At 42.6% G+C, this 12745-nt stretch overlaps 1 protein-coding gene across 2 annotated transcripts in view; it reads right to left on the bottom strand.

The window, feature by feature from the left end:
• UGP2 (UDP-glucose pyrophosphorylase 2) overlaps positions 1-12745 on the bottom strand; it is a 51381-nt gene that overhangs the window by 1544 nt on the left and 37092 nt on the right. For both annotated transcript variants that reach the window (XM_059659665.1, XM_059659664.1), the window contains exons 5-9: positions 11578-11711; positions 9774-10071; positions 8362-8559; positions 7578-7820; positions 36-140 (exon numbers count right to left, since the gene is read on the bottom strand). In XM_059659665.1, coding sequence (XP_059515648.1) covers positions 36-140; positions 7578-7820; positions 8362-8559; positions 9774-10071; positions 11578-11711 — 978 coding nt within the window. The remainder of the gene's footprint in view (positions 1-35; positions 141-7577; positions 7821-8361; positions 8560-9773; positions 10072-11577; positions 11712-12745) is intronic.

Consider the following 12745-nt stretch of genomic DNA (forward strand, 5'->3'; position numbering starts at 1 on the left):
AAGCTGTAAGATCTATAAATTTCATAACAACACACCTTTAATGAAACGTGCTTGCCAAATGTTACATCTCCTGAAACTGTGAGGTGATCCAATTCAAGCATATCTGGTATACTTTCGAATCTCCTTAGGTAATCCTGAACCTGAAAGAAAAATAGAAATATATAAATTGTTTCAAAAATAGGTTAAAGGTTAAAATAACAGAATAGTTTAACGAAACATTCTGTTTATGGCCAAGTTTAGGCCCTCTATTGGAAGAACCTATTTGTTAAGCACTCGCGATATGCTAGATCGTGTGCAGGAGAGACCAGGGAATAGAACATTGTCCCTACCATCAGTTTACAATACAGCTCAGCAGATCAGACATCCTATATAATAAAAGCCTAATATGCAAACTGTCCCCTTGGGTGGTGGTTCGACTGCTCGCTATGATGTGCACTGACCACCAGGGGGCGGCGCTGGCAGTGGGCAGCTGTGGAGGCGCTGCTGGCCCCTATCAGAGCAGGACTGAGAGCAGGACAGCAGCAGGATGGTGGAGCAAGTGAGCGGGCGGCACCAGGCCAAGGCGGATGTGAGCGGGACCCGACTGCCCCGCAGACGTTGACTAGCAGTGGCGGTGGGGGTTGGGGCCACCACCTGGCTTCCAGGTGCTGAGGGAGCCCGTAGGGCCCTGACTGACTGCCCTGCAGGCAGGATGGTGGAGCAGGTGAGGAGGCAGCGCCAGGCCAAGGCCAGGTGCTAGGCAGGGCTGGGAGCGCAAGCTGGGGCTGTGAGGCTGGGGGGTGCAAGCTGAGGCCTGATCTCCACAGGCCACCCTGAGGGACCCCAACCGTGCAAAAATTTGTGCAGTGGGCCTCTAGTTAGAAAAATAAAAAGATAACCAACTAACATGCTAAGAGCCAGATGAGTAGTTCAGATAATCTGAAGTTGGAAAAAGAGAGATCATGGTCTGAAGCAAACTAGACTGGAGCTGGGCTTTAGGGATGGGTAGGAGTCAGAAGAAATGGAAGAGCAACTGCCGAATTATCGTTATAAATCATCACTGTCTTTGCTTCCTATTTCCTTATATTTATAGGCACTAGAAATTGTCCTATAGGGCCTTATTTCCTATTTTGCTGAGAAAAACAGAAGCAATCAGAAAATTTACACTTATACCACCACTGCTACCACCGCCACCATCACCCCTTTTTTGTCCACCACCCCCACCCATTACTCTGTCCCTGCTAATATCCTACTCCAACTTAAGACCAACCCTTCTTAGGCCTGTTCAAGAATACTGTCCAGCAATTCTCCTTTCTCCTTCAGTGTTTTTTCCCTCTTGATTGCAACAATTCACATCAACGTATAGACATGTTATAAACATGTCTCCCATCTTTACAAAATCAAAACAAAAAACCTCTCATATCCCTTTCTATGGCACCATTTTTGTTTCTCTTCAAGGCAAAATTCTTGGATTCATATCTCCAATTTCTCTTCTAGTCTCTTTTAAATCCATTCCAGTCAGCCTCCAAAACCTCTATACTGATCAATCTAATGGTAAATTCTCATTCATCTTACTTGATTCAGAAGTAGCACTTGACCAAGATGAACACTCCCCCTTTTCTTCATTGGGCTTTCAGGACGTATATATTCATTGTTTTCTACCCATTTCCTAACCTGTCTCTCTTCAGTCACCTTTGCTGCTTCCTCCATCCCCATCCTCTAAGCCTTGGAGTACCTCAGAGCTCAGTTCTTGGACTCCCCCACCCCCCCAACTCACTCTCTAGGTGATCCTTATCTTATGGCTTTAAGTACCTAAGCTGACAACTCTCAAATTTATCTGTCTCTTCTAGATCTCTCTTCTGAGCTCTAGACTTAAACATTCAGTTTCTCCATTTGAAGGTCCAATAAGTATGGTGTCTCCAAAACTTACTGCTCATCCTGCTCTGCCTAAACCTACCCTACCCATGCCTTCCCTATTCAGTAAACGATAATTCCATGTTTCCAGTTGCACAGGCTAAAAACCTTGGAGTCATCCTTCCTCTTCTGTTGTACCCTTTCATCTATTCCAACAGCAAATCCTAGAGGTACAACTTTCAAAATATCTCAAAATGTCAACATTTTTCATTATTTCCACTGCTACCACCTTAGTCCAAGCCAGTGTTTCCTTTTGCCAGGATTCCTGCAACAACCTGTTCCCCAGTCTCCCTGATTCTGTCATTGTTCCCTGATTCACTCCTCAGCTCACTTTTTTCTCTTGTGGCTTCTCATCCACAAGAGAAAAAAGAAAGCCACACTCCCATTACTTAATTACAAAGTTCTACATAATCCATCCACCCCCAGTTCCTTATTTGCTTACTCTGCTCCAGTCGTATTATACTCTCAAATGTTCCTAAAACATGTTCTTCCTCAGAGCAACTAGCTAGTGCCCACTCAGCCCCTGTTCGCAAATCGAGGCAGCAAATGTTCTTTATCTCCTGCAGGATATGGAAGAGGCTAGGGAGAATGGGAGGGAATTGAAGGGTGCATGAGGCTAGGTGAAATACGGATGGCAATCCCATCTCAGGATGTGAGGAGATAGTGGGTCCTTGTATCACTAGGATTTTCGCAGCCCAACCAGGCTGATAAAAGAGGTACCTAATAATTGGGAGACTTCTAAGATGGCAGATGCTATCCTGGAAATTCCAGCCCAGCCTCAGGACCTAGAATCCTCCCCCGTCAATATAGGAGGCGGTACACACATCCACACCAGGTGGCACTAAACCACAACCAACACTAGCACAGACTTGGGTGGCACAGCAGGACTCCACAGTCCAGCCACACGGCTCACCCTGCCACTGCATTAACCTCTCAACATTTTACGTGATAAATTTTTTTGGATTCCACTTATGATAGGGTAGGGGTAACTGTACTTACTGTTCCTCCTGCCTGGAATACTGTTCAATCCAGACACTTGCATGACACTCAATTTCTCATAAGGCTGTCTCTGACGACTCATGTAAAATGACACCAACACTACCCATGCACACATTCCTATTTATTTTTCTACCACTTTGGCATAATGTACATTCAGTTTATTTGCTTATCATCATCCTTATCTTACTAGACCAGAGGCGGGGATGTCTGACCCATGGGCTGTATAAGGCCCGCGAAATCATTTGGTCTGGCCCTGCCAAAGCAACCACAGGCCACACTCTAAATTCAATAAATCTAGAAGCTTTTTTCATAGCCAAAGAAATTTACATTAAGTGAATTATATTAATCGAATGAAGTTATAAATACCCAAATAGCCCTTGGCAAAAAATAAATAAATAAAAATTCCCCACCCCTCACTAGACCATCCATGAAAGCAAGGATTTTAGTCTTTATTATTTAAAATATATTTTTATTGATTTCAGAGAGGAAGGGAGAGGGAGAAGCATCAATGATGAGGGAATCATTGATCAGCTGCCTCCTGTACACCCCACACTGGGGATCAAGCCCACAACCCCGGCATGTGCTCTGATCTGGAATCAAACCATGGCCTGGTTCAGAGGTCAATGCTCAACCACTGAGCAACACAGGCCGGGCCACACTATGCCTTTTCCCCCAGTTTTTTATTTCAAGAAAAACGATTTTAAATATAATAATGTTACATACAATAAACCTTAATATTTCAAGAGAAACGATCTTAACTATAATGATGTTACATGCAATAAACATTAATATCTCAAGAAAATGATTTTAAATATGTTAAATGCAATAAACACCAATTATTCAAGAAAAATGATCTTATATTACATACAATAAACACTAATATTTCAAGAAAAGGGCTTTAAGTATATTACCAAAACTGTACTAACATAGTATATCACAAAAGTTGTAGGAAATATTAAAAATCTGCATATAACAGAATTATTTCTTTTATATTTCAGAATTTTTTTCCCCTCTGGCTCTATTTTTGTTCATCATGTTGTTCATTATATTCCACAAATGAGTGAGATCATATGATATTTATCTTTCTCCAACTGGCTTATTTCGTTTAGCATAATGCTCTTAAAGTCTATTTTGTCAGACATGAGTACTGCTACTCCAGCTTTTTTTCTTTTCCATTTGCATGGAAAATTTTTTTCCATCCCTTCACTTTCATCCTGTATGTGTCTTTTTTTTGAGGTGGGTCTCTTGTAGACAGCATATAGTTGGGTCATGTTTTTGTATCCATTCAGCTACCCCCATCTTTTCATTGGAGCATTTAATCCATTTACATTCAGAGTTATTATTGAGAGGTACTTATTTATAAAAGCCATTTTATTCTGTATGGCTAGGTTTCTCTGTTTCTTCTTCTCAGCAATCCCTTTAGCATTCCTTGTAATGTTGGCTTGGTGGTGGTGAACTCCTTTAGCCTATTTTTGCCAGGGAAGCTCTTTATTTGACCGTGTATTTTGAATGATAGCCTTTCTGGATATAGTAATCTTGGTCTCAGATCCTTGCTTTCCATTATTTGAGTACTTCATGCCATTCCCTTCTGGCCTGTAGAGTTTCTGATGAGAAATCAGGCGTCAGCCTTATGGGAATTCCTTTATAGTTAAGTTTTCTTTTCTCTTACTGCCTTTAAGATTCTTTGTCTTTAATTTTTGGCATTTTAATTATGATGTGTCTGGGCATGGGTCTGTTTGGGTACTTCTTGTTTGGGGTTCTCTGTGCCTCCTGAACTTGTGTGACTTTTTCCTTTACCAGGTTAGGGAAGTTTTCTACCATTATTTCTTCAAACACCATCTCTGTTGCTTTCTCCCTTTCTGGTACACCTACTATTCTAATATTGTTACATTTCACATTGTCCCACAGCTCTCTTAAGCTGTCCTCCTGTTTTTTAATTGTTTTTTCTTTTCTTTTTGGTTCTCTAATTGATTGTTTTCAATATTTTCAACTGTCTTCTAATTCACTGATTTGATCCTCAGCTTCCCCTAATCTGTTGTGTATTCCTTCTAATGTGTTCTTTGTGTTATGTCATTCTTTATCTCAGACTGTTCTTTTTTCATAGTTACTATATCTTTTTTCATATTGTTGAGCATTTTTAACATCATTACTTTGAACTCTGTTTCATATAACTTATCTCTGCCTCATTTATTTCTTCTTCTGGAGAATTCACTAGTTCTTTCATTTGAGGGTTGTTTGTTTCCTCATTTTGGTTGTTTGGGTTTGTGACTATGTATTAAGTAGATCCTCTACACCTCTAATGTAGGACAGTGTTAAAGGCTGTTTCTAATTGGATTAAGCAAAGACTCAAAGACTCCAGAGACTGCCTCTGTCTATAGACCAGCGGTTCTCAACCTGTGGGTCGTGACCCCTTTGGGGGTCGAATGACCCTTTCACAGGGGTCACCTAAGACCATCAGAAAACACATATATAATTACATATTGTTTTTGTGATTAATCACTATGCTATAATTATATTCAATTTGTAACAATGAGATTGGGGGTCACCACAACATGAGGAACTGTATTAAAGGGTCGCGGCATTAGGAAGGTTGAGAACCACTGTTTTAATCTCTTAAGTGGCCTCAGAGCAAGGTGTTTTCCAATAGGGTGTGTCAACTGTCTTCCCCCCAGGCAAGGCAGCTGTCCTCTGCTGTGTGAGGGAATGACTCAACCAGGAAACTTGGGGTGTCTGTCTTCTGAGCTCTAACCCCCGAGTCCCCAGTCCTGGGTTCTGCTCTTACAGCTCTAGTCCACTTCACCCTCCCTCTGCCAGAGCACAAGGTAGGTGGCTCCACAGGGAATTTTTGTGCATTGGCCCTTTGAGAGAGTGCCCGAATTTTCAGCTGCCTCTCCCTGGCAGACAGCATCCCACTGCTTTTCAAAGCTAGATGTTATGTGGGTACCCTCCTCAGTTTAGTGCTCTCTTCAGGGGAGCCCAGCTTCAGAATTAGAACCCTGAGTTCTCGGTGGCACCCCCCCTCCCCACAGCTGAGATATCTCTCCGGGACTTCAGTTGCCATCTGTGGGTGCCTGGCCAGCCCTTTTGCACCTCCACCCCTCCTACTAGTCCAGCCGTGGGCAAACAGCCCACGGGCCGGATCCGGCCTGTTTGAAATGAATAAAACTAAAAAAAAAAAAAAGACCCTTTTTATGTACCCTTTTATGTAATGATGTTTACTTTGAATTTATATTCGTTCACACAAACACTCCATCCCTGCTTTTGTTCCGGCCCTCCGCTCCAGTTTAAGAACCCATTGTGGCCCTCGAGTCAAAAAGTTTGCCCACCCCTGTACTAGTCTCTATGTGGTCTCCACCTTCAGTCCTTGGGTATCAGGGTTCTCTCCTGTGAATTTCCCTTGATTATTCAGGAAGCCTTTCCATATTTCAGTTGTAATTCCAGCTTGTTCTGGGAGCATGTCCATGTAGCATCCTCCTACTCTGCTACACTATGCCTTTTTAACAAATGCCTTAGGTGATTGTGATGGAAGTAGTCTCAGGAACAATGCACATCATCTCAGCAAGTGGTTGCTGTTCCCATGGTCCTCAGTGCTGGGTATGGGCCTGTAACTGGCACTCTGAAATGTTTGCTAAACGGCTGCACCATCAACGTGCCTGGAGACTCCCCGGCCTTGAGCCAGCTCCATGGCTACAAGCCCCTTTTATTTATTTACCATTAAATACCTAGGACCTTGAACACTGCCCAGTACATGTAGGGCTGTATTTGTTAAGCCAGAAATAACATTCTCCTCTTGATAAAAGCAGTAATAGTCTTAGAAGAGACATAAAATGTTCCAAAATTTAAACATTCTTTTCTCCTCTACAGAAATCAAGTTCAAAAGTGAGTTATAGCTCTAAGGTCGGTTCCCTTTAAATGGCACAAAAGATGTAGAAATATGATAGGTCAACAGCAGAGACTGTGATTAGATTCCAATTCACATGTATTATCATCAACACTAATAAAAGAGAAAAATGGTAATTGGCGTACGAGCTACCCTTTTCATTGGCTAATCAGGACTATATGCAAATTAACTGCCAACTAAGATTGGCAGTTAACTGCCAACAAGATGGCAGTTAACTGCCAACAAGATGGCAGTTAATTTGCATATGTAGGCACAATGCAGGGAGGCGAAAGGGAAAGCAGGAAGAAGCCCCCTGCCACTGACAGTGATTGGAAACCCAGCAGAGAATCAGGTGCCTTTTCCGCCCTGGCCAGTGATAGCAGGAAGTAGGGGTGGAGCCAGCGATGGGAGCTGGGCACGGTCGAAGCTGGCAGTCCCGGGAGCTAGGGGTCCCTTGCCTGGGCCTAAAGCGAAGCCCACGATCGTGGGGCCGCTGCAGCTGCGGGTCCCCGCTGCCCGGGCCGGATGCCTCAGCCAAAGGCGTCCTGCAGGGGCAGGGGCGGAGCCCACCGATCGCAGCACCCCCCGCTGCCACTGCAGGTCCCCGCTGCCCGGGCCAGACGCCTAGGCCAGAGGCGTCAGGCCTGGGCAAGGGGCCGATCCTGCGATTGGAGGGTGATGGGGGTCAACGCCTGAGGGCTCCCAGTATGTGAGAGGGGGCAGGCTGGGCTGAGGGACACTCCCCCCCGCCACCCAGTGCACGAATTTCGTGCACCGGGCCCCTAGTATCTTTATAATTACGTACCTTTGTAAAAGAACTGCCGAGTTTAACCAAGGGCACTGTAGGAAATTCCCGCTTTTCACTCATTGTCAAAGATCCTGCATTAAGGCTATAGAGGTTTGACATCACAAGCAAGAGATCTGATGTAGTTTTCACAGGTAGAAAACGGCTTCTAGGAACATTGATACCTAGAGAGTTCTCAAAACTTTTAATGGCAGCCCCTACTGCAGTTTCTAATTGAATGACATTCAGGCCTCCATCCAAAGTCTGTAAGAAAGGGAGCGGGAAGGGAGAGAAACACAAGTTTTAACAACTTAGTTCCATGTTAGTTAATATTTGGGGAACCGTTTCAGAGATCCATTGAAGGAAACAGATTTTTGAGAAGTGATATTTATCAAGCACCTACCATAAGTCAGGTACTTAAACATATGTGATCTCTTCTCAGCATCATAGACCTATTCAGTAATATTTCCATTTTATGATAAAGAACTGAAGGTTTAGAAAAGTTAGGCAAGGTGCCTGTGGCCAAAAGGCCAGTAAGTATCGGTGCCATAAGAAAGCTGAGGCAGGCCCTCTGCTTTTGGACCCCGTGTTCTTGCCACCACCAGAGCCCAGGGACAAGTAAGGGCACCACGGCTCAGCACACTGAAGAGCTGGGTGCAGACTCTGGAAGACAGCCAGGACCTGGAGAGACTGGCTAGGCAAAGAGGAGTGACCACTGCACTGGACAGGCCAGAGGGTGTGTGTGTATGGGTCTGTGTGTAGCCTAAAGTGATCTCAGGAACCAGTGAGCTGGCACTTGGCTTACCTTTGGATTAACAATGATTTCCATGTCAATAGCATTCTTCTCCTGCAGTCTTTTAACTGCTGCAAGAGAGATCCAGAGGTTGTTTGTGTTAAATATTTTGAATTTTGATACAGACTTGAACTCATCAACATGTGCTTTTGGCACTTGAGCGATTTCCACCAGTCTCAATTTGCCTTCATACTGAGTGAGTGTCCCACCCTAGAAAAGGCAGAGAAGTGTGAGTGCGTGCCCCACATCCCTCCCAACTACATCCATACCACACTGTTTATAGCCTATGAATGTTATAGAAAAGATACTGATAATAAAATCCCCCACAAATAAAAAGCATTGGCAGTGATTCTATCTGTGATACAAAGCAATGTACTTATGAAGACAGAACCAAAGAAAATAACGTAGGCTGCCTGTCATTTTATACAGTATATCCGCCCTCTTGTCCGTGATAAAGACCCTGGGAGTACAGCACATCAGAGTTCTCCTCACTTTCTGAAGGCTGGCTACAGGAACAGCATTCCTCTTATTCCCAAATCACCATCTATCACCAAATAACCAGTCCTACCAAAACCCTGCTCTGACTGGCTCTAGGATAAAGGGAGAATAGGGAAGACAGGCACAAGTGGATGAGAAGTGACCCCCTGCTTGGCCTCAGCCTAGAGATGTTTTTACAGTCACGGGGCCACAGCAGTGTGGGGGGAGGGGAGTATTCACTCATGTGGGATGGATATTTATAAGAGGCACAGAACCCAGCCCAGGGACTGACCATTTTAGTATTCACACACTGTCCACTTTTTTTACTCACTGTGGGGTAATTACTAAAACCTTGTATACCATTTCATCAAAGGCCAAGTGTCATCACCACTAAACATGAAAAGTTTAAAAAATCAAAATTTTAAATGGTGCTGGAAGGAGACTTGACTTGGGGTGGTGAACACACAGTACAATATATAGATGATGTATTATAGAATTGTACACCTCAAACCTATGTAATTTTATTAACCAATGTCACCCCAATAAATTCAAAAATTTAAAAATTTTTAAAAATAAAACTTAAAGACATGTAAGCATCAAACTAGAAAAATATCAAAGGTTTGAATAAATCTACTGAAAGTGCTTTCACATGTTTCAGATTTGTTACAAATATATGTGGAAATGTTTTTAGTTAAAATTGTCCATATAGATTATTCCCCCCAAAAGATGATTTTAATAGTATTAAATCTGGATTGATATACACAGTGTTATGTCCATCAGAATTTAGGGTGCTGTACAGAACACTATTTCATTCTCTTACAGTGATATCAAGTGGGTAAATGTGTTCTGCTTCACATAGAGACTTTCCAATAAAGAAAAAAGTTTGAACTACATAACCTATGAAATGTGAAGATGTGAGTCCCCAAAATGCTTCCTCTCAATATTACCTTTACATCTGCACGTGTTTTATTTGTGACTTCCATGACAAATTCACAAGGTTTTCCATTGGGTGGATTCATTAGATGATTAAGAATATAAAGATCCACGGTGGCACCCAGATTATCTATGTTAGACACAAAAATGTACTCTTTGCCTTCTCCAATGAAGATATCGAGCAAACCAGAGTTGTAGAAACTGGCATAAATATCACCATGACCTGGCGGGTACCAAGCTTCTGTATTTTCCCCTGAGTACGATACATCCTTTGCTACAGGCAGTAAAGATTCTTTATTAATCCTAGGGTACCTTAAAAAACAAAAGTTCTTTTTCAATATCAACTCTGTGGAGCATTCCAGACATTCAAGAGAAACAACGCATTTAAATTAAACTTCCCTCGTTTTCAGACTATCATTAGTAATTTAATCAGATGTGAATCCATTTAAGAAAATCTCATTATCTGTTGTCCAAAAATCAGTTTCCTTGATAGTAATATTTGCTGCAAAACAAAACATTTTCCATGGTCATACAGATGGAAGGGCAACTCATATTTTTAAGATATTGATATGTTTTATGACTCTCCAAGAGGGGAGATACATTAAGTAAGTTTTCTCAAACTTATTTGGTCATGGGATTGTTCTTTTCCCTGAAAACCTATTTGGGAAGAGCTGTCCATTCTTACAAACAGATATATTCAGAGGTGGTAGTCTTTCTTTCACAGCAAATCAATAGCAGGTTAGTGCTCAGGGAAGTCTGCTCCCTACTCCTAGTGAGAACGCGTGTAGGGGCTGGCCCTGAAACAGTCTAAAAACCAACTGGACTATGGAGACAGAACACCTCTGCTCTTTCTGAGTCCCTGGGAAAATAGATTTAAAAAACACCAGAAAAGTAAAGGTACAGAGAATATACCTTCATACAAATTCATAGACCCATGTCTGTCCTTAATTGGAAGCCAGTGTTGCATGGGCTTTATCACAATTCATCTGAATTCCTTTTTCACTTACTCTCCTTTCCCCAAAGTAGGTGAATTTCTCTAGAATTTATTAAATTTCTCCCAAGTCTGTATTAGGATGTTAAAGAAATTTCTTCCCATAGGAAAGAAGTTATCGATATTGTAGAATATAGAAAAATGCTCACTGCCCCACCTGGAGCACGATGTGCCCCCAGAAAACAGAGACCTAAGCTACCCCAAGTGCTCTGGGCACGAGCAGGATTTCAAGCAGATTGTCTTTTAGGAACTGGAAGTTGCAGACCTGCACAGTGATTGTAGCGATATCACAAACGGTCAGCCTCTAAGGCAGTGGTTCTCAACCTTGACTGCACATTAGAATCACCTGGGAATCTTTTTAAAATCCTGATTTCTGGGCCTCATCCTCCGGAAATTCTGTTTCTTTGTTACTAATGTTGTGGCCCCACCCCATAACAAAGAAACAGAATTTCCGGAGCATGGGGCCCAGAAATCAGGATTTTAAAAAGATTCCCAGGTGATTCTAATGTGCAGTCAAGGTTGAGAACCACTGCTCTAAGGCAGGGTCCTCAAACTGCGGCCCGCCGGGTGTTTTTGCCGCCGCTGCCTGTCCTGCTTAGCAGCCGACTTGTCCCAGGCCCGCAGTGTGCATGTGTGGAATGTCTGAGGGACAGGGAACTGGCCCCCTGTTTAAAAAGTTTGAGGACCTCTGCGAGTCTAAGGCATCCATCACTTGCAAACATTAGTCTTTGGCAAATGTACATCTTGGGCTGCTCTGTTTAGAGAAGACAAAGGGGTCCTTTTCCAGAAGTAACACCCCCCAGAGTTAATTATTTTACTCCTTGTACCTGCTTTGATTAAAAGTGTAGATTTTCACACGACAGTGACTGTACTTCTGTAGTATTTTTTTTGTATCTTCATCTGTGTTAAAAGAGTTCATTAGAACAAGAGGAACGTCTGTATTGTAGGTTTTATTCAAATGCTAGGGAGGAAAATGACAATCAGATTATCCAGACTTTTCTTTTGCATAAAGGTATAAAATTAATCATCTTAATCACAAAACGTACAAAACATTGTAGCCGAGTATATTATTTTGAAAAAAATAACTTCTTAGTATAAGCCATTTTGATAAGCAATTCACCATTACTTGCTCATTCAATTGCAACTCTTTGAGACAAACTATTGTCTACATTTTGCAGATGGTAAACTGAGGCTCAGAGATGTGGCAGGTCAGCAGTAGAGCAGGGACACCTTCCTCCCCACCACAGTCTGACTCGAGCTGTGTGCCCAGCCAGAGGGCCCTATGACCTCAGCAAATACTGACTAAGCATTTAGTGTGTGTCCAGAGCACTGTGGGGGTGAAAGTACAAATGGTACAAAGACATGGCTCCCTGTTCTCAGGATTATGTTAGGAGTTGTGAATCATACTCCAACTGAAATCTTTTCAATCTCTGGAAAGAGCTAAGAGGCAACACAGAGTGGAAAGATAACAAGGTCTTAGAATTCAGACTGTCCATTCTGTACCTACTAACTAGCTGGGGAACCCTGGGCAAGTAAATCAACTTCTTTGTGCCTTGGTTTCATCTATAAAATGGGGATGATGACAGTACTATCTTACAGAGTTGTTGAGAGGAACAAATGAGTCAATTCATGTAAAGAGCTCAGAATAATACTTGGTGTACAGTGCATGCTGGATAAATGTTAGCCACTGCTACTGCTAGTATTACTGTGGTTGCCAGCACTATATTAGAAAATAGGGATAAAGAGATGAAAAAAGGCCACTGCCCCTAAATAACTTATGGTCTGTGATTAATGACTTTATAGTAAGAGAGAAACCAAGAATAGTTCTTAGCCCATGGCATCTAACCAATATGTGAAATTCTCCCAAGCCTCCCCAAAGGGGGTTAATAAAGCTCTATCATCCCAGCTGTGATGAAGGCTGCCACTAGAAAGGGGGGAGGGAGAAGGGGACATCAAAGGGAATCCAAATAGTAGATCCAGAGATTTCAGCAATCA

This window comes from Myotis daubentonii, chromosome 12 (genome assembly GCF_963259705.1).
Source record: "Myotis daubentonii chromosome 12, mMyoDau2.1, whole genome shotgun sequence".
In the NCBI taxonomy this organism is placed as follows: Eukaryota; Metazoa; Chordata; class Mammalia; order Chiroptera; family Vespertilionidae; genus Myotis; species Myotis daubentonii.